Here is a 24,549-nt window from a genome sequence, read left to right on the forward strand (position 1 = left end):
CTTCTCTAGCTCCCCGTACCTTTTTGAGGTCCCCTGCTCCTGGCTGAGCAGGTCGCGGAGCTTGGACAGTCTCCACGGCTGGCCACTCAGGAGCTGCATCAGGGCAGAAAACCAGAGCCTCCTGGGCCAATAAGAGGCTACTAAGAGCACCTTTGCCCGGTCCTGCCTGATTTTCTCCAGACACAGAAGGAGCAGGGCGAGTGGTGGGAAGGTATATAACAGTACCTGTGGTTATGTAGCAGTACATGTATCGCCAGCGGGCCCCTGCCTCCTGTTATGGAGGACCAGAAGGCGCATGGCAACTTCGTGAGCTTTATTCCAGGGTGCATATGTCAAGGATATTTTCAAGGCAGCAGTGTGGGCTACTCCTGTACCTTTACTAGGTTCTTCAGAATTAATGTAGTGGATCCTCAAAACCCTGGCTTTAGAACTAGAGTGTTAAGGGTGGCTTCTCAGTCGAACCTTACAACTCAGGCATAGAGGTGAGTTTCTCCCTGAATTTTTTTAGTCTTAGCTACTTGTTACTGGGGTTCCGAATGGTAACGCACAGCCTTGTCTTCGCTTTAGCCTTGTAGCATTCCGGTCGTGCAGCTATCTTGCCCTTGTGACAGCTTGGGTATACTGACCCTTTCGGTAATAGTTACATTTCGTACTTGAAAGGGCACGTTAGGTTATTATCATAACCCTGGTTCCCTGAAGTAGAAATGTAACCATTAAACTTCAAGGTTGCTGCATCCATGGTTGCAGCAGGCTTGAAGGAAAATTGACGCGGAGATCTGTACGCGCAGTCCTTTATACCCTCAGGGGCGGGCATGACTGCTTTGTTATGTCTTATTCAGGTTTCAGGTCTTTAGGAGGTAAATCCCCATTCTGTAACGGTTACATTTCTATTTCAGAGAACCAAGGTTTTGATAATAACCTAACATTCTGCCATCACTGTATACATAACATTATACAAAATGGCTACACTGTGCAGATAAAAAAAATTATTATTATATTATTTTCCTTTATATTTTGCTAAACAATCTTTCCATTTTGTATTTTTTTTTTAAATGTCTTAAGCTAGAGGTACTGAACTCTGGCCCTCAAGATACAGTTCATGTTTTTACTCCAAGTTCTAATGTAGTTAATTGAGGCTGTTAAGAGGCAATTAACTATTTTAGGACTCGATTGGAATAAAGACCAGGACTGGAATGGATCTCGAAGGCCAGAGTTGAGTACCACTGGTCTAAGCCGTGACACACTGTATAAAGAGTACTTTTAGTTGTAAAAATTAAACACAGATAAAAAGAATAAATACATTGTATTGAAAAACAGATCTGTAACCAGTGGCCATTTTGCAAAGTAATATAAAATACTGTTCTAGAATATAAATGCAGCATTGTTATTTGTAGGAACTTACCAAATTGTGAATTTTAAGCTTAAATCAGAAATCTGTGACTAGTGTGACAAAATTGCATGTTGTGTGATTTTGTCACTCTGTTTTGGGACCGTAGCACTGTTTTCTAGTGCAGGAAATTATTCACTCAGAAATCAAATATATTTAAACAGGGTGGTACCTGTGTGTTTATTGTGTACAAGACAGACAATAAAATAAACAAACAAAAACCTAACTAAACTTTACACCTGTTCTCCAACTAAAACTGGACAGCTATGCCGTTTACTGGTACCCAGACACATTACAATACCTTTTCACCGTCGTAGTTTCCGGGTCTTTGTTCAGGTCTCAGCCTTAACACAGACCCTGATAACTGGACCAGCCCCACTTAAATACCCATGCCAATTAAATACCCGGGAAAAATCATGCTCAGCCATGCTACCTAATGCTAGCATTATGGGAAATGTAGTCTTCTTATGTTGCATCACGACTACATTTTCCTTTTACTGAGGGTACAAGCTATGCAGTAACCACAAGCCAACATATTTGCCATCAACTAATTTAACCAACATTCTGTCATACTAGTGAAAGTCAAAATGTATTTGGAATTGTGTGACTTGTGATGCAGTTGCTTGGCAACACTATCACTAGTGTACACCTATGGCCAAAAGTATAGCTTCACCTAGAATTTTAGGATTGACATATATATATATATATATATATATATATATATATATATATATATATATATATATATATATATATATAAACATAATTTAGATCTTTTATTTAACATCATGTAATCAAAGAAACTGCAACAGAATATCGCAAAAGTCTACCTGAAGTTTACCTTTCATGTTAGGTTTCAAAATGTCACATTTTTGTCAGTTTTTTGTTAGGTATGTTGAAAATTACAAAGCGGTATGTAATTCAATATGTTAATGTAACATCATTCAGCAGGCTTCATTCAACACAATTTGGTAATTCTACAGGGTGATACAAAACTTGTGGCCATAGCTGTTCAACTGTGACAGATTCTAAGTGAAGCACAAGTGAAATCTCACAAGATGCACTGTCAGAGACAGCAGAGGACTGAATGAAATGCGCCACATTTATAAACAAAATTCTGCCACTAAGGTTTTCCAAATATATGGTTCAGTAAAAATGCTGGCATTGTGTGATTGATGTCAGCAGCCTGCAGCTCCATTACAGTAAGGGACATAGCTGAAGAGGCAAGTGAAAACTCTGACTACAGGCCTTCATGGCTTCAGGTAACTTTAAAGCTGTTTGTGCAGTAATACAGCTTTTAATGCTGAAGATTAGCTTCTATAACAATTAAGCTTTGCCTTTGGATTACTGAATATTCATGTGATTGTACAGTATCACATAGGGTGTGTAATCTAGTGGTCCACAAGTCTAAATATAATACTGTTCCTGTTTATATTCCCTTTGAATAGACTAGTGGGGTTTTGGTCAAATTTAGAATTTAAGTAAAAATTGATGCTTAAAATATTGAGCGCCGTTGTAACAGGGTGAGATCTGTGCTGGCTCTTTGGTGCATGCATGATCCTGCAGGATGGGCTCGGGAGCCATGAAGGGTCCATCTGTCAATCATGGCAGTGACACAGGGAGGCTGGGAGAGGGCTCTCTCTTTCTTTCTCTCTCTCTGAGTTGTCGAGAGGCAGGTCTTGAGCGGTGCTCGAGCTATAAGAATAATGCTCTGCTACTCCTCAGGTCAGCCCTTCTGGGAGAACAACAGCGGGAGCTCTGGTCAAAAGTGACGGAGAGACTGCAACAGAATGCCAGCGTCTGAAGCTATCAGACCAGACCAGCAAAACAGGCAGAAGAAGATAGCCTGGAAACAGGGAGGATAAGCCTTTCTTTTATTACGGCCCCAAGGGGGAACGTGTGTAGTTAGTGGGGAAACTTTTATCCCCACACAGTGTTAGGTAGAGGAGTAGCGAGCAGGCACAAGCTGAAGACCCAAGCTGTACGGGCAGCGACGGTGGGGGAACACTGCTGATGCAGCAAACTTTTGTTTGTAGTTTTATTATTGTGTTTCCCTTTTTGCTTTCGCCTTTAGTTTTGGACTGTTATTTTGACACACCTGTGTTTGTGTGTGTGCACTCTTCATTGGCTCCCGGTTTACGTTGGTATTCGGGTGAGCCAGCAGCACAGTGCCACCTTGTGGCAAAATTAATAAAGTACACCCCCGCGGGGTGTTCAAAACTTGAACTTTGTGTTTGTGTCCAGTGAATTCAACCACCCTCCCACACGTGGTGTCACAAGTGAGATTCACTGGCACTGCCCACTTACAGCAGTGCAAGCAATGGATGCGGACCAATTTACCGCAATGATGGACCTCCTGCGCCAAACTCTGACGACCGCCATGCGGGGGGGTCCAGACTGGTGGGGCCAGACCCGAGGCTACAGAGACCAACAAAGATGACAGCGGAAGATTGAGCAGAAGCGTATTTGGATATCTTTGAAGCTATGGCGGCCTCCGCTGCGTGGTCCAAGGCTCAGTGGGCTGGATACCTCCAACCACAACCCATGGGGGTCGTGGCTGCCAGGTCCTTGGATCCCAGGGCGATGGTCAATTACCCCACATTAAAAGCAGCCATCCTTAACCGCACAGGTACTACTCCGGAGGGCTTTCACGAGGAGGTCTTTGTGGCAGGCAAACATCCTCGGACCATCGCCCATCGGCTGAAAGATTATGCCATGGGCTGGCTGGTCCCAGACCAGTCCACCAAAGCAAGGCTGGTGGAAACCATCGTGGTGGAGCGGTTCATTGAGTAGGATTTTCGAATGGACCGGTGGTGCTGTTCTGAGGGGAGGGATGTGTAACAGGGTGGGACCTGTGCTGGCTCTCTGGTGCGTGCATGATCCTGCAGGGGGAGCTCGGGAGCCATGAATCATGGCAGTGACATGGGGAGGCTGGGAGAGGGCTCGCTCTTTCTCTCTCTCTCTGAGTGGTCGAGAGGCGGGTCTTGAGCAGTGCTCGACCTATAAGAATAATGCTCTGCTACTTCTCAGGCCAGCCCTTCTGGGAGAACCACAGCGGGAGCTCTGGTCAAAAGTGATGGAGAGACTGCAACAGAACGCCAGCGTCTGGAGCTATCAGACCAGACCAGCAAAACAGACGGAAGAAGATAGACCAGAATCGGGGAGGACAAGCCTTTCTTTTATTATGGTCCGAAGGGGGAACGTGTGTAGTTAGCGGGGAAACCTTGGGCATCCCCACACAGTGTTAGGTAGAGGAGTAGCAAGCAGGCACAGGCTGAAGACCCGAGCCATACGGATAGCGACGGTGGGGGAACACTGCTGAAGCAGCAAACTTTTGTTTGTAGTTTTATTATTGTTTTATTTTCTCTTTTTTCTTTCGCCTTTAGTTTTGGACTATTATTTTGACGCACCAGTGTGTGTGTGTGTGTGTGTGCACTCTTCATTGGCTCCCCGTTTACCATCGTTGGTATTCTGGTGAGCCAGCAGTGCTTGTGGTGAAATTAATAAAGTACACTCCTGTGGGGTGTTCAAAACTTGAACTTTGTGTTTGTGTCCATTGAATTCCACCACTCTCCCACAGCCGCCTACTTGATTTTGTGCAATACCATCCAGTCGTGGGCCTTGTTGACAACTTGAAAGGATTTTACTGGGTTTAAAACAAGTATTACATGCAAAAGAAACACATTTTCACTGCTCACACGGATACCCACATGCTTATTTTAAAAATCAAAAACAACTACTGTGTCTTAATCTGAAAAATGAAATGCAGTTACTGTATATGTTTTGGTGATCCGTGACGATTCCATAAAGGGTTAATAACATGAAGGTAGGTAATGCGCCTGTATTTAGGACCAAACCCGACTCAGAGCGAAACAGGAACTGATAAGAATTGTAAAAGCCAGCCAGGTAGAGTTTAAAACTTTAGAATCCTAGGTCATCACAGTATTAATTTTCTCTTAAGGTTCTTGGACCTTGCAGTAATATTTTTTTTTTTTTTTTATTATTTTTTTTTTTTTTTTTTTTAACAGAAGTAATGACTGAAGGCTATACTTTTAAATGTATTTATTCAAAAAGACCAATTTATGGCAGATTTATTCAGATGCTTGTACAACTTACTTTCAAGTAGTCTGCTTTGGAGAGTGGGAAAAAAGGCTCAGTGGCTACGTGCTCCTTGGGCAGTAGTTACTTATCCCTGCCCTGTTAGATGTAGTCAAAACAATCAATGCAGGCACTCTGCTAAATAACAGGAATCGCTGTAGCGGCCAAGCACGTTCAGCTCCCCAGAGGCTGCTGCGGGCTGCTGATCAAAGGCTTGATAAGAGTCAGCTGGTGACAAGACTGCTCCCCGTTGATCAGGGAGCTCTCGGAAGATGTAAAGGGTTACTGTTTTTAATTGTTAAAAGGCACAGGATCAGTTCTTGGTGATGCAGCCGATTTAAACTCTTCAATCCAGAGCAGCTGCTGACAAAATTGTGTTTATTCAAACAAACATTCAAATCGCATACTGGAGATTGAGTTTTGTTTTTCCAATGCAAGAATCAACTCTTGAATAACGCACTTAGCTTTGTTGTCAACAGCATTCTGCTGCTTCAGAAACAGAATATAAATACATATAAATTAGTTTCAATTATGTTCATATTGGATATGATTTAGCACTGTATTTTATTTTTTTTTTTTTGGGGGGGGGGGGTTCTAATTTTTTCCTGTTCTACTTTTTTCTCCTTTCCAATACAGATCAGTTAATGAAAGGCACATTGAAAATATTCCTTGGAGTTTTATTCATGCTATCCTTTCTTACTATTTTTATTGTTTGTTAACTCAGTGAATCAAATTCAGCTTGTCAGACTCCAGTGTTCCACCTGCAGAGTTATACATAAGGGAATCAGCTTTATGCTTTGTGAATTATTTACACTACCTCTGATTTTGAGAGATTTAACAGTTTGAAAGGAAGACACCCCTTTTTTTTCAATGTGCCAAATCTTTTAACTTCTTTAAGGAATGTCAGCTCACATAGATTGTTTGGTGTGTTCAGCTGCTAAGAATGCATATATATATATATATATATATATATATATATATATATATATATATATATATATATATATATATATATTTTTTTTTTTTTTTTTTTTTTTTTTGCTCATTTTCATTTCAAAGTAAAGCAAAAAAATAAATCAAAAAGCATGACGAGGAAAAGGAAGTGTAACCCCTGATCTCAGTTTCGTATTTGGATCGCATGGGATTACTAATCTTTTGCTTCACTGCCAAGTTTGCACCCTTAAGGTGTATTTCACAGTAACTGGATGATGCGTCGTAATGTATAAGCAACCTAGACTACAAACTCTGAAGAGGTACATTTGTTTATTAAGAAGCCACTGCACATTCCATATATTATTCCTTTGTCCTGGTGATGTATTTTGAGCTTGTAACACATCTTCATGTGTTACAAGTATTGCTTGTACCAAAATCTCCACTACTATATTAGTAAATTTCAGTTTTTGCTTCTGAGCATCCTCATCACCATGGCTAGTAACAGGCTGAGGTCTTTGTGTGCCATTCGTTGTTTATTTTTGGGGGGCGGGGGGTTGCCCCAAGCCCACTATTTATTGTGAAAGTTGTGTAATTCCCCACTGCTAATTGTGGTGTGGGGTATTTAAATTGTTTGATTACCTGCTTTACCTAATTAGTCTTATAAAATGAGTGCGGCTGTACTGAACACGCACATTATGTGGCTTCTTGCAGTCGGTTTTTCCCCTTTATAAATTTGGGCCTAAATCAGAGCTTGATAGTGAGTTTCATCAGTCAGTGGTTAAAAACTTGAGCCTGAGCTTATCAAACCCTGTCCATGTTTAAACTCCCTGAGATGCAGCCTTTGAAAGCTACCCTGATTCCAACAGGAGAATGCCTTCTGTATTCTATTCCAACAGGAGAATGCATTCTGTATTCTATTCCAACAGGAGAATGCATTCTGTATTTTATTCCAACAGGAGAATGCATTCTGTATTCTGTTCCAACAGGAGAATGCATTCTGTATTCTATTCCAACAGGAGAATGCATTCTGTATTCTGTTCCAACAGGAGAATGCATTCTGTATTCTATTCCAACAGGAGAATGCATTCTGTATTTTATTCCAACACTTTGTTGGCAATATAAAGGAATACTTACCGTACCAGACAGATGTCTTTGTGTTTAGTTCTGCTTTCTCGAGGTATTCTGAAAATGTATTTTGGAAGCCCAAGTGTTCAATGCGATATAAGGCTGACCACTTGAAGCTACTTCACACTTGAGATAAAGACACTTGACTTTTGTAGGGCTATTCAAAGTAAAGAGGCAGCTGTGTTACATAGAGGTTTTGAAATACTAATCTAAGATGATAAAACAAAAACAAAATCTGGTTAGTATGGCATGTATTGATGTGAAAAATATGCACATAGTTTTTATTTCTCATTATTATGTGCAGCCTGTTGTACAGTAATGCCATTTTTTGTGGAATGAGATGTTTGCTTAGCACAGTTTTAAAACTAATAGGAATTTCCCGCACATTCCTCATACCATCTAACAACATAATGGAGGTTAAAGTACGTGTGTGTATGTCACACTTAAGAGTGCAGCAATTCCCCATACAGCTCAGGAGATCTGAAGGATCAGTGGGCGTCCTCTGATCCCACCACCAGGCGAGCTACTGGCCTCTGGAGGACATAGGCCAGCCCTGCAGATGTCCGCTATGAGCTCATAGAGCGCCTGGCCAGCAGGGTTTGCTGTAGCTGATGATGAGAAGCAGTCCCTTCTGGTTTTGCCTCCATAACCCACTGGGCTGCAGGGCAAACGCGATGCTCCATTCCGAATCCCCAGCGAAGACCGACGACTGCACAGCCAGGGTGCGAACCTGTGCTATATGCCTCACCCTGTACGCCACAAGGCTGTAGGTGTTGGATAGGGGCCATGTTGAGCCACTTGTTTATGTTATTACTGATATATTTAATTTTATGGCTGGGGATGAACAATATGTTACCCATGTACTTGTTTATATTTAGAAATTAAATAAAGCCTGGCTGTAATGGGCTGCATCAAAAACAACCCTGAGTGGGTTATTTATAAAGCTTGAAAACTTGCAATGAATAAAGCTCTGCTAATAAAATTCTGGGCAAATGTAGGCATGTGTACTTAAATAACATCACTGAGAATGAGACGTTTACCTTGGTAAATGTACACGGTAGTTTTGAATGTTTACATGGTTATACTATGCATTTACCACAGCTTTACAATGGATGCCTAATGTTTTTATGGTTTAAGTCAATTAATGTGAAATGGACTTACCATGGAGTCAGTGAATAACAGTAACCTGGTCTAAAGCTAGACACATCATCTCCCTGTGTATTTGTCTAACCCAGTTATTAATTTAATGGCTGGCAAAAGGCCAGCAGAGATGAAATGAGGCATCACATATTCTGGGAAACAGTTTCTGAGAAAACAAACAAGCAAACATCATGGTTGTAGTCTATGATTTTCAGTCATCCCATAGTTATTTTGTGAAGAAATATGGAAAACCATCCCTGACTGAGGACTTTCAATTCCTAGAGAAATATGCCTAGGATGTGGTGGGGGGGGGGGGGGGGGAGAGAGGAGAGAGAGAGAGAGAGAGAGAGAGAGAGAGAGAGAGAGAGAGAGAGAGAGAGAGAGAGAGAGAGAGAGAGAGAGAGAGAGAGCGAGCTGTTCTTCAAACCCCTTGAGTTAAGTAGTGGCCTGGGACCACAGGAACGTAGGTGCTTGTGTCCCAATAAGCACTTTAGCATTAAGAGAGATGGAAGATGGCTCTCCACCCACCCATTGACCACTTTTCTAGCAGCTGGTGGTCTCATACAGGGTAACAGATATAAAAGACCTTTATCATCCTGAGGATATAGTGGAGTACTGTGAAATACAGCATGTCCATCAGAGAGAGAGAGATTTGTTACAAGAAAAAAAAAGCTGAATTACGAAATATTTACATGAATGAAATACAACTTTCCCTTGACATTTGTTAAAATACACCCTACAGGAGAAACATATTTAGGGTATTTTGCCTTTTTTTTTTTTTTTTGGTTAACAGTTTATGCTGGAGAATTCAAAACTTGGCAGATAAAAAGCACCATTACTTAGATTGCGGCTCTGTGGAGGAGACACCAGTCAAACTGTTTACATAACGTACCTGTCATTTTTCTTTTCAATTGTTAACATACTGACAACTGTTTACACTTAGACTTTTCAAGTCTGTTTCAAAGACCTTTTCAAAATGCCTACTGCAAGTGTTCTAAGTAGAAGTTGAAAGTGCCAAGTGTAAAAAGTAATGCTGTTCCAATTAACAGATTCATTGGACAGATTAATCAACTGAAGAGTTGGTCACAGATAAACATTTTTTTTTACAATTGAATTATGCATTAAAAGTGCATTCTGGGTAAAGAGAGAAATGCTTGCTGATTTGAACCGTGCACTCTCTCTCATTGGAAGTGGAGGGACAGTGGGTTTAAGCTTGTATAAAAAGGAGTTCAAGTTGTGTAAAAGTTATAATTGATGTATACACGTATATGGAACTGGTATGTTTGTCTATGCTGAGTTAAATGATTGCCAAACATGTCTGCAGTTACTTGTGTGCATTGTAATCAGCTGTGGTGACTGCTGTGGCAAAATCCAATGTGGCGCATTTATCCTGACCAGCATAATAAACTGGCAATTTAGTTATAAACCTCAGAGTGTTTTTTGTTTGTACATTGCTAACAATCTTGCTGTTTAGTGGTTAAACAGTACGTGTAACTGTGCTGCTCTTGCCCTTGGGGCTTGTGTGGGCTTGTGTGACTGAGTTACCAGGTCCCTAAATCTGTTTTATTAGGGTAAAAGGACGGAAGTTAACAGTGGAAAGAAAAATAACATGTGCGTTATTGAAATAGGTGTAGTAACATGTGGGGACATACGTTTATTCGCTGCGTTTTTTACACTGACGTTTCACTGCTGTTTTTGTACTCAAACTTGCATGGATAAATGCAGTATTAATGGATGATTCAGCTTTCCAAAATTATCACTGGTTTCCTTTAAGAGAGAAAACATGTTTCCAAACTAATCCTTCATCTGGTTCAGATAACATCGAAGGGTCTTTATCTACCTGTCGGCAAAACCGCTTCATTCGAGTTTAAGCTTTCTTGCTTTCGTATGTCTTTTATAAATCTCATTAACAGTAAATATGCTGTTTGAGGCGTCATGTTTACACACTTGTCTTTCTCCTGTCCCCTACTATTGATATGTTGTCTTAGTTGTTGGTAACAGAAATCCTCTGGTTCTCTTGGTCAAGCTTTAACTGTGATAATCTCAGAAAAGATAACCCTACGTGTGCCAGCCCACTTCACCCCTGCGATATGACTCTCACACTGTGTTGTGTTTTTTGTCTTGCAGAATTCCAGTGCTGATCACCGTGTACGACTGGACCTCGGATTATGGGACAAATTCAGTGAACTGGCCACAAAGTGCATTATTAAAATAGTGGAGTTTGCAAAAAAGGTACCTGGCTTCACAGGACTGACCATCGCAGACCAAATAACTCTGCTCAAAGCTGCCTGTCTAGATATTCTGGTAGGTATTTTACATTTGTATTCCTACACAAAGTTTAACAACAGAAAGGATAATAACAGTAGTTGCATGTGAGACTCATTCTTATATGGCACAGCTTCTAACCCCCTATATGTAATTGGGTATATACTGCATTGTTGCTTTGTCATTTGCGCCGGATACAATAGAAGGCTAAACTTCTATAATAAAAAAAATAATAATAATAAAATAAATAAATGGGAACAAAACTGTAATTTAGCAATTACAGTACATGTGGAATTATAGTGCATATAAACAGTCACACAAGCAAAACAGCTATTTGGCACCCATATGTGTGCAAGTGAGAAAGTTTTTAAATAATATTGATTTAAAATAATGAGGAGTTACAGTATACAGTCTGATTGTGTTCTCCTAAGCTATTTTTTAACACCTTCAAACACATAACTATGAATATAACACATAGTTACATCTTTTAAAGATTTTTTATTTATTTATTTTTATGTTTCCTCCCTTTGCATCAAAAACAAGCATCGGTCAATGATAAATATGGAAATAGGACATTTCACTTCCAACTTCCCAGGACCCGCCTCGTACTGCTTCCCTTTCACATTAGTCATTTAGAAAGTGATTGTTGCATTTTCTTGTCATGATTGTGGTCTACTTAGCTGAACAAATTTACGTGGTTGTCTATATTCACTTGATACACAAAGAGATAAAAGCTGTTATGGTACATCACTCAGCTGTAGAGGGGAAGAAGAATTGCAAAAATTGACAGTGCTTTTATCTAGACATATTACAGTAACCTTTTATAAGGGGGAATTCTCCAAATATTAAACGCATTGATAAATTAATCCAAGAGATTTTGTTTGGGAATATATATATATATATATATATATATATATATATATATATATATATATATATATATATATATATATATATATATATATATGCTTTTAATTTCCACCAGCAGGTTCGTTAGCATTAGTTTTCACGACATCTTTAGTGCTTGAATAATGCTAAACGTTTAAGGAAAAGGGTCAAGGTTACTTCTGGTTCCATATTTTATGTTAGTACCACAATGCATAAACGCATTAATAACAGTAGATCCGCTGTTATGCACAGCACATGATCAAACAAAAGCTGTTTGCAGAAAGCAAACTAAACACAGTGCAGTAGAGAGAGAGAGAGAGAGATACAAATTTAAACACAGGAGCCTTAATGTCTCTCTCTCAGATCAAACTACAAACTGAGATCTCCCTTAATAAAAAATCTTAGTTGTTTTCCTAATGCTAGAAAACATGCAAGAGTGTGCTTTTCCTATAGCCTTGCCTCATACACTTGATCCATCGTGTTGCAGCAGTCAAATCATGGGCAGACTTCAAAGGAATGATCAAACAAATACCATCCCTCAGCCGTGCCTTGATGAATCGTTGTGATCATGTTTTATTCCTCTATTTTTCTGTTGTTTTTAGATGTAATGTCAATGATGCCCTCCACAGGTGTCGTCTATAAAAGACATGTTATCTCAGTGGGTTTATAGCCTGTTTCATTTTAAACTGCAGTGTCCCGCAGACATATTACATTGTACACTAAATTATGTTTCTTTGGCATCTATTAAATACATGTCATAATTTAGTCTTTTGTGAAGTCTACTTTTTAAGAAGCCAAACATTGTTGACTTTTGAGTTTGTTTATAGCTAAAGGAACACAAGCTCCATCCCTCCTTCAAGTTATGAAGCTTATGAACATCATCTGCAAGCTCTGTGCTAAATACTGCAGATAGGCAAACCAAAAAAGCAATCAAATGAAACACAGGGCATCTCCTTTATTTCCAATGTACTGAAAACACTGAACTATAAGAAAGAGGGCTGGTACGAAGATAAAGCCAATAGTTTTGTTGATGCATATGGTCCACATTCCACATTTGTTAGTATTCAAGGAAGAGCTTATCATTGAAAATGCTCTGAAAAAATAATTTGTATTTAACATTTACGTATTTTAAATCATAAGCCAAATACATATATTTAAATACAAGGGTAAGACTCACATTTATTCATTACATTTTAGAAAGTAAAAGAAAACTACAATTAAAATGTAGCTGGTAAAATTCATCAAGAATGGTTGAAAATATATAGGACTTTTACCTGTATTGTATCAGTGACTGTGCAAGTGGCCTCACAAGACATCTGAATCTGGCTTGGAGCATGGTTGACGATTTTTCTCATTACGTTGCATCAGTCTGTACACTCAACAAAGACAAACAACATGGCGGGCAGTGTGTGATAAGAGAAAAGTACAGCCTTGGGACGCTGAGGAAGTTCAGGCTCTAGTTTCTCTGTGGGCAAATAGAAATGTTCAGTCCTGTGTCAGAATTTAGAAAGTTTATGCCCGAATTTTTGATGATTTGAAGCAAATGGACATAAACCACGGGTACGGTACACTTAACAACACACCCAAAAACACAATTCAAGTCTATATTGACTTATTATATCAATATAAAGAAAAATAATTCTAAACTTATTTACAAAAACATAGTAAAACAAAATACTGCCGTGTCGTATATTTAACTACGACTGCCCTTGCGCTCGCGCAGCTTTTTTTTTTTTGTTTGTTTTTTTAAGCACCCAAACAAAAAAACAACTAGAAACTTTGGCAAATCATTTCTTAAAACCACCTTTTTTTCCCTCTTCAACAGATTGAACTTTATTTAGTCGATATACATCAGTAAAATTTGTGGATTATAAAGAAATTCCTAAATATATTTACAAAATACAAGATACAGCTGTAACGTTGGTCGATTACTTTCTGAACACCATTTGTTTGCGCATCTAGTTAATAAAAACTGTCTTTCATTGCGCGTGACATCAGTAGCGCGGCTCAGCTCTGCAGTGGAAAAACAACCCAGGCTCCTCTTAACCGCATCGTGAGGGCTCAGTACAGACCCAGCACAGCTCAGCTGTACAGTAGAAGAGAGGCAAAAGGGTGCACTACTCAGTTGAATAGATAATAAACTCTTGGCTGGTACATGAACAATAAACTCTAAAGAAACCACAGTTTTTATAAGGAAGACTTTTTTGTAGCACTCTTGTATTCATTTCTATTTTTTTCACAGATTAATGGCGAGAATCTTTGCAAGCTATTATGCATCAACGTCCATCAGGTCAATTTGTGCTTTAATCCCTTCACTCAGCTGTCTTTTTTGTGAGCAATACATATACTGGTAGCATCTGTACAAAGAGCTGTTGAAATGTTTTTGGAATGTGTTCACCCCTTGTGCCTTAATAGAGAACCTCCAGGCATGTTTAGCACACTTTTCTGCCCTTCCCTAAACATTTGGAAGCTTTCTAGTCTTAGTTTCTAGTACAGGCGACAGGAGGAGCCTTCCTCATCTCTGTTTTAGAGGGTTACTTTTTCACTTAAAAACAGACCAAAAAATTGATGGTGGATTAATTTTTTATCCTGAATAGATTCTGAGAATCTGCACGAGATACACCCCTGACAAGGACACAATGACCTTCTCTGACGGCCTTACGCTGAACCGAACGCAGATGCACAACGCAGGATTCGGCCCTCTCACAGACCTCGTTTTCACGTTTGCCAATCAACTCCTGCCCTTAGAGATGGACGACACGGAGACAGGACTGCTCAGTGCCACCTGTCTCATTTCTGGAGGTACGGATTTGAAGATGTGTAGTGCCCATCCCTATATTACATCAAATTGATTTAGAATGATAAACAATTAAAAATAAATAAGAACATTTACAACTCTGAAGAGAAGAAGTAGCAGTATTTCTTTTTATAGCATTTCTATTTGGAATTACAACACAGATGATGATTATCGTTTTATTCAAACACAGCACTGGATAATAGCTGCGGCTAATTTAATAATGTTTTTTTTTTTTTTTTTTTTTTCCCTCATACTGTTTCAATGAGTAATGTGAGTCTGCTTAAAATACATTTGTTAATTTAAAAATGGTCAGAGATGCATTACAGTATTTTGTACACTTTCAAAGTAAACATCAAAAAGCTGGAGTGAAGTTCCTCCCGCAGACAGTAATCATAATACTATAAAGTCATGTAAAAATACCACTGTTTAAACCATTAGTAAAAGGGCCAGAGATTATACAACTCTAAAGTTCATGTTTGCCTTTTTATTTATCTCGGTCTATAGAAAAGCTAAAAGAAACTCAGGAAGGTTCATAAAAAATATACTGTTTTCTACCATCGTTTGGGGTGGTTTGCTTATAAATTTGTTTAAAAAAAATGAACAAGTTGCAGGTCCTTTACTGATCAGTATCATCCATGACCATCTTTTTTTTTTTTTTACCATCAGCCAGGGTCACTCTTATTATACCATGAGCCTTTGTTTAAACTCGTGTCCTGGCCTAATCCAAGTGTGCCTTGGACCTGTATCAATAAATACGTCTGCTCTGGTTCTGCACAATTGAACGCTGTTCCAAATTGGCTCAGAACAGAAAAAAATGATTCTCAGATTGGTCTGTTTCAAGCCAGGTCAGGCAAAACATTGTTCCAAATTAAGTGAGCTTTTACCCAATCCAGAAAATCGGTTTTGCATTCACTTGCTAGCAGAACGTTTAGGCTGCATGGCTGTGCTCTAGAGGGGAGGTCACTAACCCCCAAGACCACCCCCCCCCCCCCAAAAAAATAAATAAATAAATAAATAAATGCATTGGCTTTGAATCCTAGGGATGGTATCTGACTGTCATAGTGATCATATATATATATTATATATATATATATATATATATATATATTTATCTATATATATAGACACACACACACACTTAATCTAATCTACTGTGATAACATTTATGAAAACATTTCTTGAACCCATTAATAGCATGTAGAATATCACACAAATATACCACAAGCACCAAGTGAATCTAAAAACAGGAGAGGAGGGATTCAGACCTTATCGTACTCTGTCCTTTACTTGGTTATTTGGGAAATGCACTTAATACTATATTTAAGAAAGAAGTAAACAAATCTGTGTTGCGGTAGGTTTTGGAATTCAGATTAGCTTTGTCCACTTATAACATGAGAAGCATCATCAAAAAGTTTTGCATCCATGTACTGTGTTGAAATATTAACATATATTCCACAGCTGTTTTTAACATGTAATTCCACAGATGGGATTAGAGTTATCCTTAAATTCTGCCATCTACTGGTGATATAAAGTAGAACACCCAGTAAAATGGAGTGGAGTTGGATCTCCCTCTTTTGGTCTAGAATGGACTGACAGCATGGTGTAAATGTCAGTACTAGACAAGATTTTTGCACATCATCATAATCACCACAGGAACTCTTTCTAGAAGCTTTTTAATTTTGTTTCAATTCCAGACCGACAAGATCTTGAGGAACCAGCAAAAGTAGATAAGCTGCAGGAACCACTTCTGGAAGCATTAAAGGTTTATATAAGAAAGCGGAGACCTAGTAAACCACACATGTTTCCAAAGATTTTAATGAAAATTACAGATCTGCGCAGCATCAGTGCAAAAGGTATGAACCTGTATGTCCTGAAAAGACAGCAACAAAAAAAACGATAGATCTAGATTGATAGATATACACACTGCTGTGCAAAAGTCTCAGGCATGTTGCATTTTTCTATTCTGATCCACTAGTGTTTTCTACTATTATAACAACTGTGACATGCATAAAGAAGGAAAAACATTAAGTGAAATAGCTTGCATCACTCGATTTTCAAGGTGTGGTATTTAAAGCATAATCAACAAGTACAGAGAAACATCATCTATAAATGACAAACCGAGGACTGCAAGACCCAAATAGCTGTCTAACAAAGATGAGCAATACTTGAAGACATCCTTAAGGAATAGAAAGACGAAAAGTGTTGAATTGACAAGTGAACTGGCAGAAAGCACGTGTCATTGTCCATAAATCAACAGTCCAAAACACCTTTGACCATTGTTCCATAGTCCAATTTCTGTGTTCTTGTGCATATTTTAGCTTTTTAGTCTTGTTCTCTTTTCGTAAGAGGTATTTGTACTGCAACACATCCTTTAAGTCCTGATTTCAAGAGTGACCTTCGTACTGTTGATTTCATGGAGAACACCTGTGCCTTTTGCCAGTTCTGTTGTCAATTTAACGCTGGTCTTCTTTCTATTCCTTAAGGATATTATTTTCAAGTATTGCTCATCCTTGTTAGACCCCTTTTTGGTTTGTCAATTGCAGATGATGTTTCTATGTACTTGTTGATTATGCCACACAGTGAAAATCAAGTGATGCAAGCTATTTCACTCAATGTTTTTCCTTCTTTATGAAAATCAAGGTTGTTACAATAGTAGAAAACACTAGTGGAGGCTTTGAGTAGACTGTTGATGCTCATAATGCAACACGTCTAAGACCTTTGCACAACAGTGTAATATAATGTAGGGTATACTTGCACAAATAGGTGCACTGCTCTTAGGCTATACCCAAGATAAGCACATGGGCTTGTATGCAGGACTATTTAGAAAAGTTGAAGAGAAATAATAAAGTGAGATCTACTAGAAATCCACCTAAAGGCTTTATTTTGGTATTGTTTCAATTTTATCCAAGATGCTGTGGTAAAGTAATTAATCTTTTTAAACATCTTGCATTTACACTCATTCAGTTACAGGGGACACTCTCAGACACAAAAGCATTTGGCTTTTCTATGAAACCAATGGAAGTAGTTCACTGCATTTTTACTGAAAGTAGTGTATACCCAAGTACAAGTATGCATTCACTTATGTTCCGTGTGATCATGTTGATATCGTGACGTGACAGCAATGGGCTATGCAATATTCTGTTTTCTACTAGAAAGTGCACAATGTGTCATTGGAATCCTACAGGACGGTATATCACAACAGTATAGTCCTTTTTTGATAAGTTGGAACCCTCCAAAAAATGTACACACCGACTGTCAGAGCACCAAAATTGTGATTTGTGCTTGGCTTATATTTTTCTGCATACAAAGTATACCATTAGCATGACTAGTAGGTGTTTTTATAGTTATTGGTTGATGGTCCAATAAACAAAAAAACAAAAACAAAACATCTTAATGGTGGGTGTTATTTTCAGATACAAAGACCAATCACAGTAGATTATAAAATGCTTGACAGAAAATGTTTTTGTTCTTTCAGGGGCAGAACGTGTTATAACACTAAAATTGGAAATTCCAGGATCAATGCCTCCACTAATCCAGGAGATGCTTGAAAACTCAGAAGGACAAGATGCACAAGGAGCTGAAAAGGAAAGTACAAACAAAACCGAACAGAGCCCCAACTCATCTCCAAGATCAGAGGACAGCAGCCCCAACAGTCAGCCTGCAGCAGTACAATAGGACTATTAAATAATGTCAGACATTCCCTTACAGAATACCGGCCGAACAGGCAAGGCTAGATGCATTTTCATATATTTTCAACACCACGGCCTAAAAGGACCAGTTCTTTGCATATAATTCTTATTAAGCTCTTAACTTTTTTGGACTTCAGTCTATATAGCCTTGAATTTGAAAGTTTCATTGGTAAAAAAAATACCTAAAAGTAGTTTTAAAAAGGTCTCCATTATTTAAATTAATGATTGCATGACAGTCAGAGCTTGGCAAGTGGTTCAATTATTTACTTGTTGACATACATTGTACGGTTAAACTTTTGTTACTATACTGGATTTGTGGTGCTTTTCAATTGCCTTAAATGTGTTTAAGGTAAGACATTAAAAGTATAAAAACAGACTTATTAAATCCTAAAAAAAAACCTAGAATGTTCTGACCTAGGTTACTGTGGAAGTCTATTTTATATCTGTTTTACTGTTTATTCCCCCATTAAACAACATGTCAGCACCTACATAAGTGGCAGCAAGTGCCCTTACCCTTCACTATCAATAAACTGCCAGTTCTGTTAAACAGGTCAAAACATTGTCACTGCAAGTAAAATGGTTCACACCTTTTTAAAAAAATATGTCAGAAGTTCAAAGAAATAACATTACACATATTTTGCAGTAAAGATAGCCTCCAAGGCAAATCACTGTTCAGTGTTACAATGTGGTTTTGTTTGCCTGTGTCATGTTGTATGTAATTGTATGTAAATCACCATGCAGCACTTTTGTAGAGTTGTGTTCCGAGATACTTTCAATTGGGGGTTTTAATAGATTAATCACACCTGTGGATTTTGATAGAGTAAAAAAATTATTGCTCTATTATTTTAACCTACCTGAGTGCAGCTTCAAAATATAGTGCATGAAAAAGAAATCTTGAAAAATGGCAGAAGATACTTCCAAAGATACTCAGCTCCGCCTCTGCTTCCGTCATTTGACGCACAAGGGACCATGGGATATAAAGAGAGCTCCAGGGCTATTTGTCTATTGAGTGTCTATGGAGAGGGGTTGGATAGAGAAGTTGAGTATCTTGGTAATATAGAATATCTTTAGTACTTCTAAAGACCTTCACAAAAGGGCAACTGGAATGTATACCAAAATTTAACAGTATCTCAGAATGATGACAAAAAATGCAACTTGCAACATTTGCTCCTCGTGCTTTCCTTTCACAGTAGTTTATCGTATCATAGTAGTTGCAAATATTTTCCTACTGTCAAATTATATGCAAGTTAATATATGTATATTAAACATTAGCTGGCCTTCTGAAACATTTGCAGTAAATAGCATTGTTAATACTTTGTATTACTTGTATTTTTAAATACAATTCATATCACTAGCAAACAGGTGTGATTAATTGATCAATAGAAAATGTCAAGATTAAAACCCCTACTTTTAATTATTTTAGACCTCAGTTAAAACACTAAAAGCAGTGGCAATAATTTTCAAGATTACTACTTGGAAGTATCAGAAAAATATGCAAGATAGCCACAGATTAATCCAATTTCTGCAGTTGCAGTGACTGGGCCAAATAATTTTAAGCACTGCTGTTGGGATATTCTTTTATATTTGCTATACCTGTAATGTCTTTTCACTGGCTCCCTTTGTACATTAACAATGCTTTTTATGTTCATATACTGTTTACCTTTACCATGGATTCTCCTGGCTAATTAATAAAATATATTTATTTAAAAAATACAAGTATTAGAACTAACTAACTAGCGTATGATAGAATCCTGTACAATTTTATTAAAAAAATTATTTATATTTCGTTTTGTACTTTGCAAGGTTCAAAAGTCTCACTTTAAGGAATTTCAGACCTGAATGATGCATCAGATCACCGTATGTTCACTTTTAAAAAAATTAACCAACTATATACTTCTATATTTCAGCATAAAAGCATGCTGAATTCATACATTTGCTGATGATCTTGCACTCTTAGCATCAACTTACTTGCATAAATATGCATTAATTCTACTGCTCAAAACAGTATTCAAATCTACAGTTCTAAACGTAAAAGGTACCAACCAGAGCAGTGTGTGAATGTTCATTTTTAGTGCTTTACATACGGTTATTTAACTGAGCATATATGGCCGCCAAAGAAATAAACATCAGCACCTTTAGATGTCAAGTCAAATCTGTTGCCGTTTTTAAATTATGCTGAAGGCAATGCTAATTAATAAAACTGTTATGATGGCTGTTTAGCACCACATAAGAATTGAAGACCAAACTCATCTTACAGTTCTTAATGTTTACTTCCAAGTTCATTTCAAAAAAGCAGGTTTACATTTTATTTATCTTAACAATTAAAATGTGCTTTAGCACAGCAGTCTAAACAACTTCTAAAAGCCAATCGGACAAATACATGAGATTTCAGTGGTAAGTAAAAAAAAAAAAAAAAAATTAAAAAAAATTAAAAAAACTGGAGAATAAAACTGTATAATAATAAAAAGAATAAAACATGTACACACAGTAAAAACCATTGTAGATACCTAAAACTGTATAATAATAAAAAGTGTAAAACATCTACACACAGTAAAAACCATTGAGAACCTTATCACAAAAAATGAGCAAAATGTACAAAATTCTGCAAGACAAGACAAGATGCTCAACAAGATAACTTGTGTTGCTGGAAAATAAGTTGTTGCCAAGAACACTTAATCAAACATTTCAAATGCATCTTCGTCATCTGATTCTGCAAAATATTTAACTTCTTTTTTGGCTCGACCTGGCCTTTCTCTTGAAGAGGTTTCTGATCTGCCAAAATTGTTTGTGTCAAAATCATCATCTTCTGAAACAACTTTCTTGGATTTCTGAAAAAGTTAAATATTTTATTAAAGCCTTTTTTTGCACATTTCTCAAGTGACATTTGACTGTTACATACATGTGATGTTTATCCAAGGTAATAAATTTCAGCATCTGCTATTTTAAAAATCACCAATGACTGGCTGAGGACAAGAACATTAACTTACAAAATATCGTTTTGGTACATGACTATCCAAACACAATTCTACTATGACCAGAGGATTATTTAAATAAATAAATAAATAAAATTTTATATATATATATATATATATATATATATATATATATATATATATATATATATGTTTAGAGGAATACTGTATGAACACGCCAGTTAAAAACATCTTCAGACCAAGGTTTTGTTTTTGTAATACCCTCTTGAGATTACCAAAACAATGTTTAAATCACACATTTAAAACCATGAGATTGCTATTTAATATGGTTTTACAGATCTTTCTTTCTTTGTTTTTTGAAGTATCCAGCTCGACTTGGATTGCATGATTATACCAGTACTGGGTTTTACCAAAATGTGTGAGAACAATAATTAACCACTGTTAGTCTTAGATGCAGCAAGTATTATTTTGTGTGAATCGATGAAGTGAACGACACTCATGCAGCTCAGTTTTCATTCATCATTATCACTTAACATTTTTGGTACCTTCTCAAATAATGTATTTGCAAGTTACTCACCCTGCTTGTAGGAGCTTTCCCTATCTTTTTTGCAGGAGAGTATTCATCTTCCTCTTCAGAGCCAGATTGAGGTTTTCTCTTCCTTCCTCGACCTTTACCTGTGGAAACAGGTATTCAATGAGTTCAGGAACAGCAGAGTTCTATTTGGAAGATTACATCACCATATTAAATCACAGGCTCAAATCAGCCAAAGAGTTTGCACAGAAGTATAAACCAGCACCATTGTGTGAGCAGCTACTGTGAATAAAGTTTCTTTTTGTATAGCAGGGAACAGACATCATCTTTGTGAGCCGAACCAATTTATGAAGTTCCTTCACCAAAAAGCCAAGATATTGAAAAAATGAAATCATTACAGACTACATCTGGGTACTAGACTATTTCATATTTTCCATGTCTACTTACATTGCTCTTGTAAAGGAACTGAAAACAAATGTATTGGTATACAGATGTAGGCAAAACTACTGACACCCTGATGTTCATATAATTCAAGATAACAGATTAAGTATAAGCATGTATTACATTTTAAACACTTTAATGTAAAAAAAGCAAATTACACACATTCTAGTAATTTAACAATATATCTAAAACACAAACATTTATTTAATTTAAAGTATTTGTTCATAAATAGTATTTCCTGTGTTCTCTTGCTTTTATTTTTGCTTTCAGACATTTGTGTTGCATCTTGTTGGGGAAATCTGGGCCCATTCTGTCTTGCACATTTCCTTTAGCTCAGACTGGAAACACAATGCTTAGCTACAGCTTTTTTGACCAGTCCAAAGCATTGCTATTGGACTGAGATCTGGTGATTGTGATGACCATTCAAGAACTTTTATCTTAGTTTTCTTCAAGAATTCCAGAGTTGACTTAGCCCTATGCTTTGGGTTGTTGTCGTTTTGGAAGATTGTATAATGTTTTGTAGATTGTTCTGATACACAGCTGCATTAATTTGATCTTCACATGCATATCTCCAGCCCCTGATGATAGATTCGAACTTACTTGAATATGAATATCTCCATATATATGATATATATATATATATATATATATATATATATATATATATATATATATATATATATATATATATATATATATATATATATATATATATATATATATATATATATATATATATATAATATATATAAAACACCCCCATGGTTGAACCACCTCCATGTTTAACTGAAGGTATAAGGCTGTTTTATTCATTTAAGGCTATTTCTTGGCAGATCTCAGACAGGTTTGTTTTAAGGATTTTCTTTTAAAGTGGTTTGCTGCGAGGTCTGCATGCATACAACTTGTGTGTTCAGGTGCCTTTGTACAGTTCTTTCGCAAAAAACTATTATGCCTGATGCTTCTAAATCTTTCATTGTCCTTGACTGAATCTTGAATTTCTTTAGCTTCTCAGACGATTCTCCTACCTGCTGTACCTGTAGTTTTCTTTGAACACTCACTTCTTTTAAGTGTTTCAGTTGAATTTGTTCAGTGGTGGTACCTTATTATTGCTCTGATTGAGGGTTTTGGTATTCCATGTTTCTTTGATACTGTTCCGTAGCCATTTCCTTTGTTGTAGTTTTCTAGAATTGCTTTTTTCAAATCCAACTCGCCTTGATCTGCTGTGTTGCCAAAATGTTCTTCAACATATGTTAAATAATTACCTCTTTCTGGCTATTGACTTTATAACACAGCTTAATTAATGTGGAAGCTGGTATTTCACATGTTTTCTTGAATGACCCTATATTAAGTATATTGTGCCAATACTCTTGTCTGCGACTGTCTTGTAAGAAAATTCAGTGTCCGCAGGTTGGAACACTGTGTAGAAGACCAGTTACTGCTAAAATACAAAACCTGGAATCAAAACAATTTCTAACTAATATTCTACCATTTATCTGTGGAAAATGGCTACATATAAACACAATTTGATTTCAATGTAATATACCATCTTTTTCCCAAACTACAAGTTTCTCGCACAATACCTGTAAAACAAAATTCCAATAAACTAAACACTGTTTCACTCGAGTGTTAATATTTAAGGGGTTAACCCAGAAGAGTTAAACATGCAGTTTTGCACAGAAACCAAAATGCATACCTTTAGGGGTTGCAGATGCAGATTTCTTTGGAGCTCCAACCTCTAAATCTGAATCCCAGGCTGTTGTCTCAAACTTCTTGGGCTTTGGAGTTTTTTTAGGTTTAGGCATTCGGTCTGAAGGTTTCTTTGCTGTTTAAAACATTACAATCAAATGCTAGGTTACACTTCCAGGGCAGATTAATGTTGACGTGTACATCCCTTAGCAGGGGGATTATAAAAAATTTTTTAAAAACATAAAAAAACCCAAAAAACAAACACACTACACACCCCACACATTTAGGGGTCATCTCACACAACGAAAAAATAAAACTAAATATTCATTCCCAAATTAAAATGCTTTGTTTTTAAGTTTAACCCACGGTGTGTGGATTTTCATGCAAAATAAATCACAGGAAAGGCATGTGTCATTCGGGACACGTCACATTTTGCTTTGTCACATGTTTCTGGAACTTTGTGAGCATACGCACCTTTATATACAAGGTGTACTGGGAACAAAAATGTGTTTTAACCTGTGCTCTGCACAGAGGAAAAACTCACTACCCACTGAACACAACACCTATATTAGATTACATCATTACTGTTTTTAATGTGTGGTTTAAATACATATTTACAAACCAGTGAGCTAAGG

General features: G+C 37.3%; 2 protein-coding genes across 4 annotated transcripts in view; one reads left to right on the forward strand and one right to left on the reverse strand.

Moving 5' to 3' along the window:
- LOC121312885 (retinoic acid receptor beta-like) overlaps positions 1-19,641 on the forward strand; it is a 116,431-nt gene extending 96,790 nt beyond the window's left edge. For both annotated transcript variants that reach the window (XM_041244765.1, XM_041244766.1), the window contains exons 5-8: positions 10,811-10,987; positions 14,434-14,638; positions 16,328-16,486; positions 18,109-19,641. In XM_041244765.1, the coding sequence (XP_041100699.1) occupies positions 10,811-10,987; positions 14,434-14,638; positions 16,328-16,486; positions 18,109-18,308 (741 nt within the window). In that variant the 3' untranslated portion in view covers positions 18,309-19,641. The remainder of the gene's footprint in view (positions 1-10,810; positions 10,988-14,433; positions 14,639-16,327; positions 16,487-18,108) is intronic.
- A 1,195-nt stretch (positions 19,642-20,836) lies between these two features.
- LOC121312886 (DNA topoisomerase 2-beta-like) overlaps positions 20,837-24,549 on the reverse strand; it is a 37,122-nt gene continuing 33,409 nt past the window's right edge. For both annotated transcript variants that reach the window (XM_041244768.1, XM_041244767.1), the window contains exons 34-36: positions 23,922-24,050; positions 21,833-21,930; positions 20,837-21,150 (exon numbers count right to left, since the gene is read on the reverse strand). In XM_041244768.1, the coding sequence (XP_041100702.1) occupies positions 20,995-21,150; positions 21,833-21,930; positions 23,922-24,050 (383 nt within the window). In that variant the 3' untranslated portion in view covers positions 20,837-20,994. The remainder of the gene's footprint in view (positions 21,151-21,832; positions 21,931-23,921; positions 24,051-24,549) is intronic.

Source organism: Polyodon spathula, chromosome 3 (genome assembly GCF_017654505.1).
Source record: "Polyodon spathula isolate WHYD16114869_AA chromosome 3, ASM1765450v1, whole genome shotgun sequence".
Classification (NCBI taxonomy): domain Eukaryota; kingdom Metazoa; phylum Chordata; class Actinopteri; order Acipenseriformes; family Polyodontidae; genus Polyodon; species Polyodon spathula.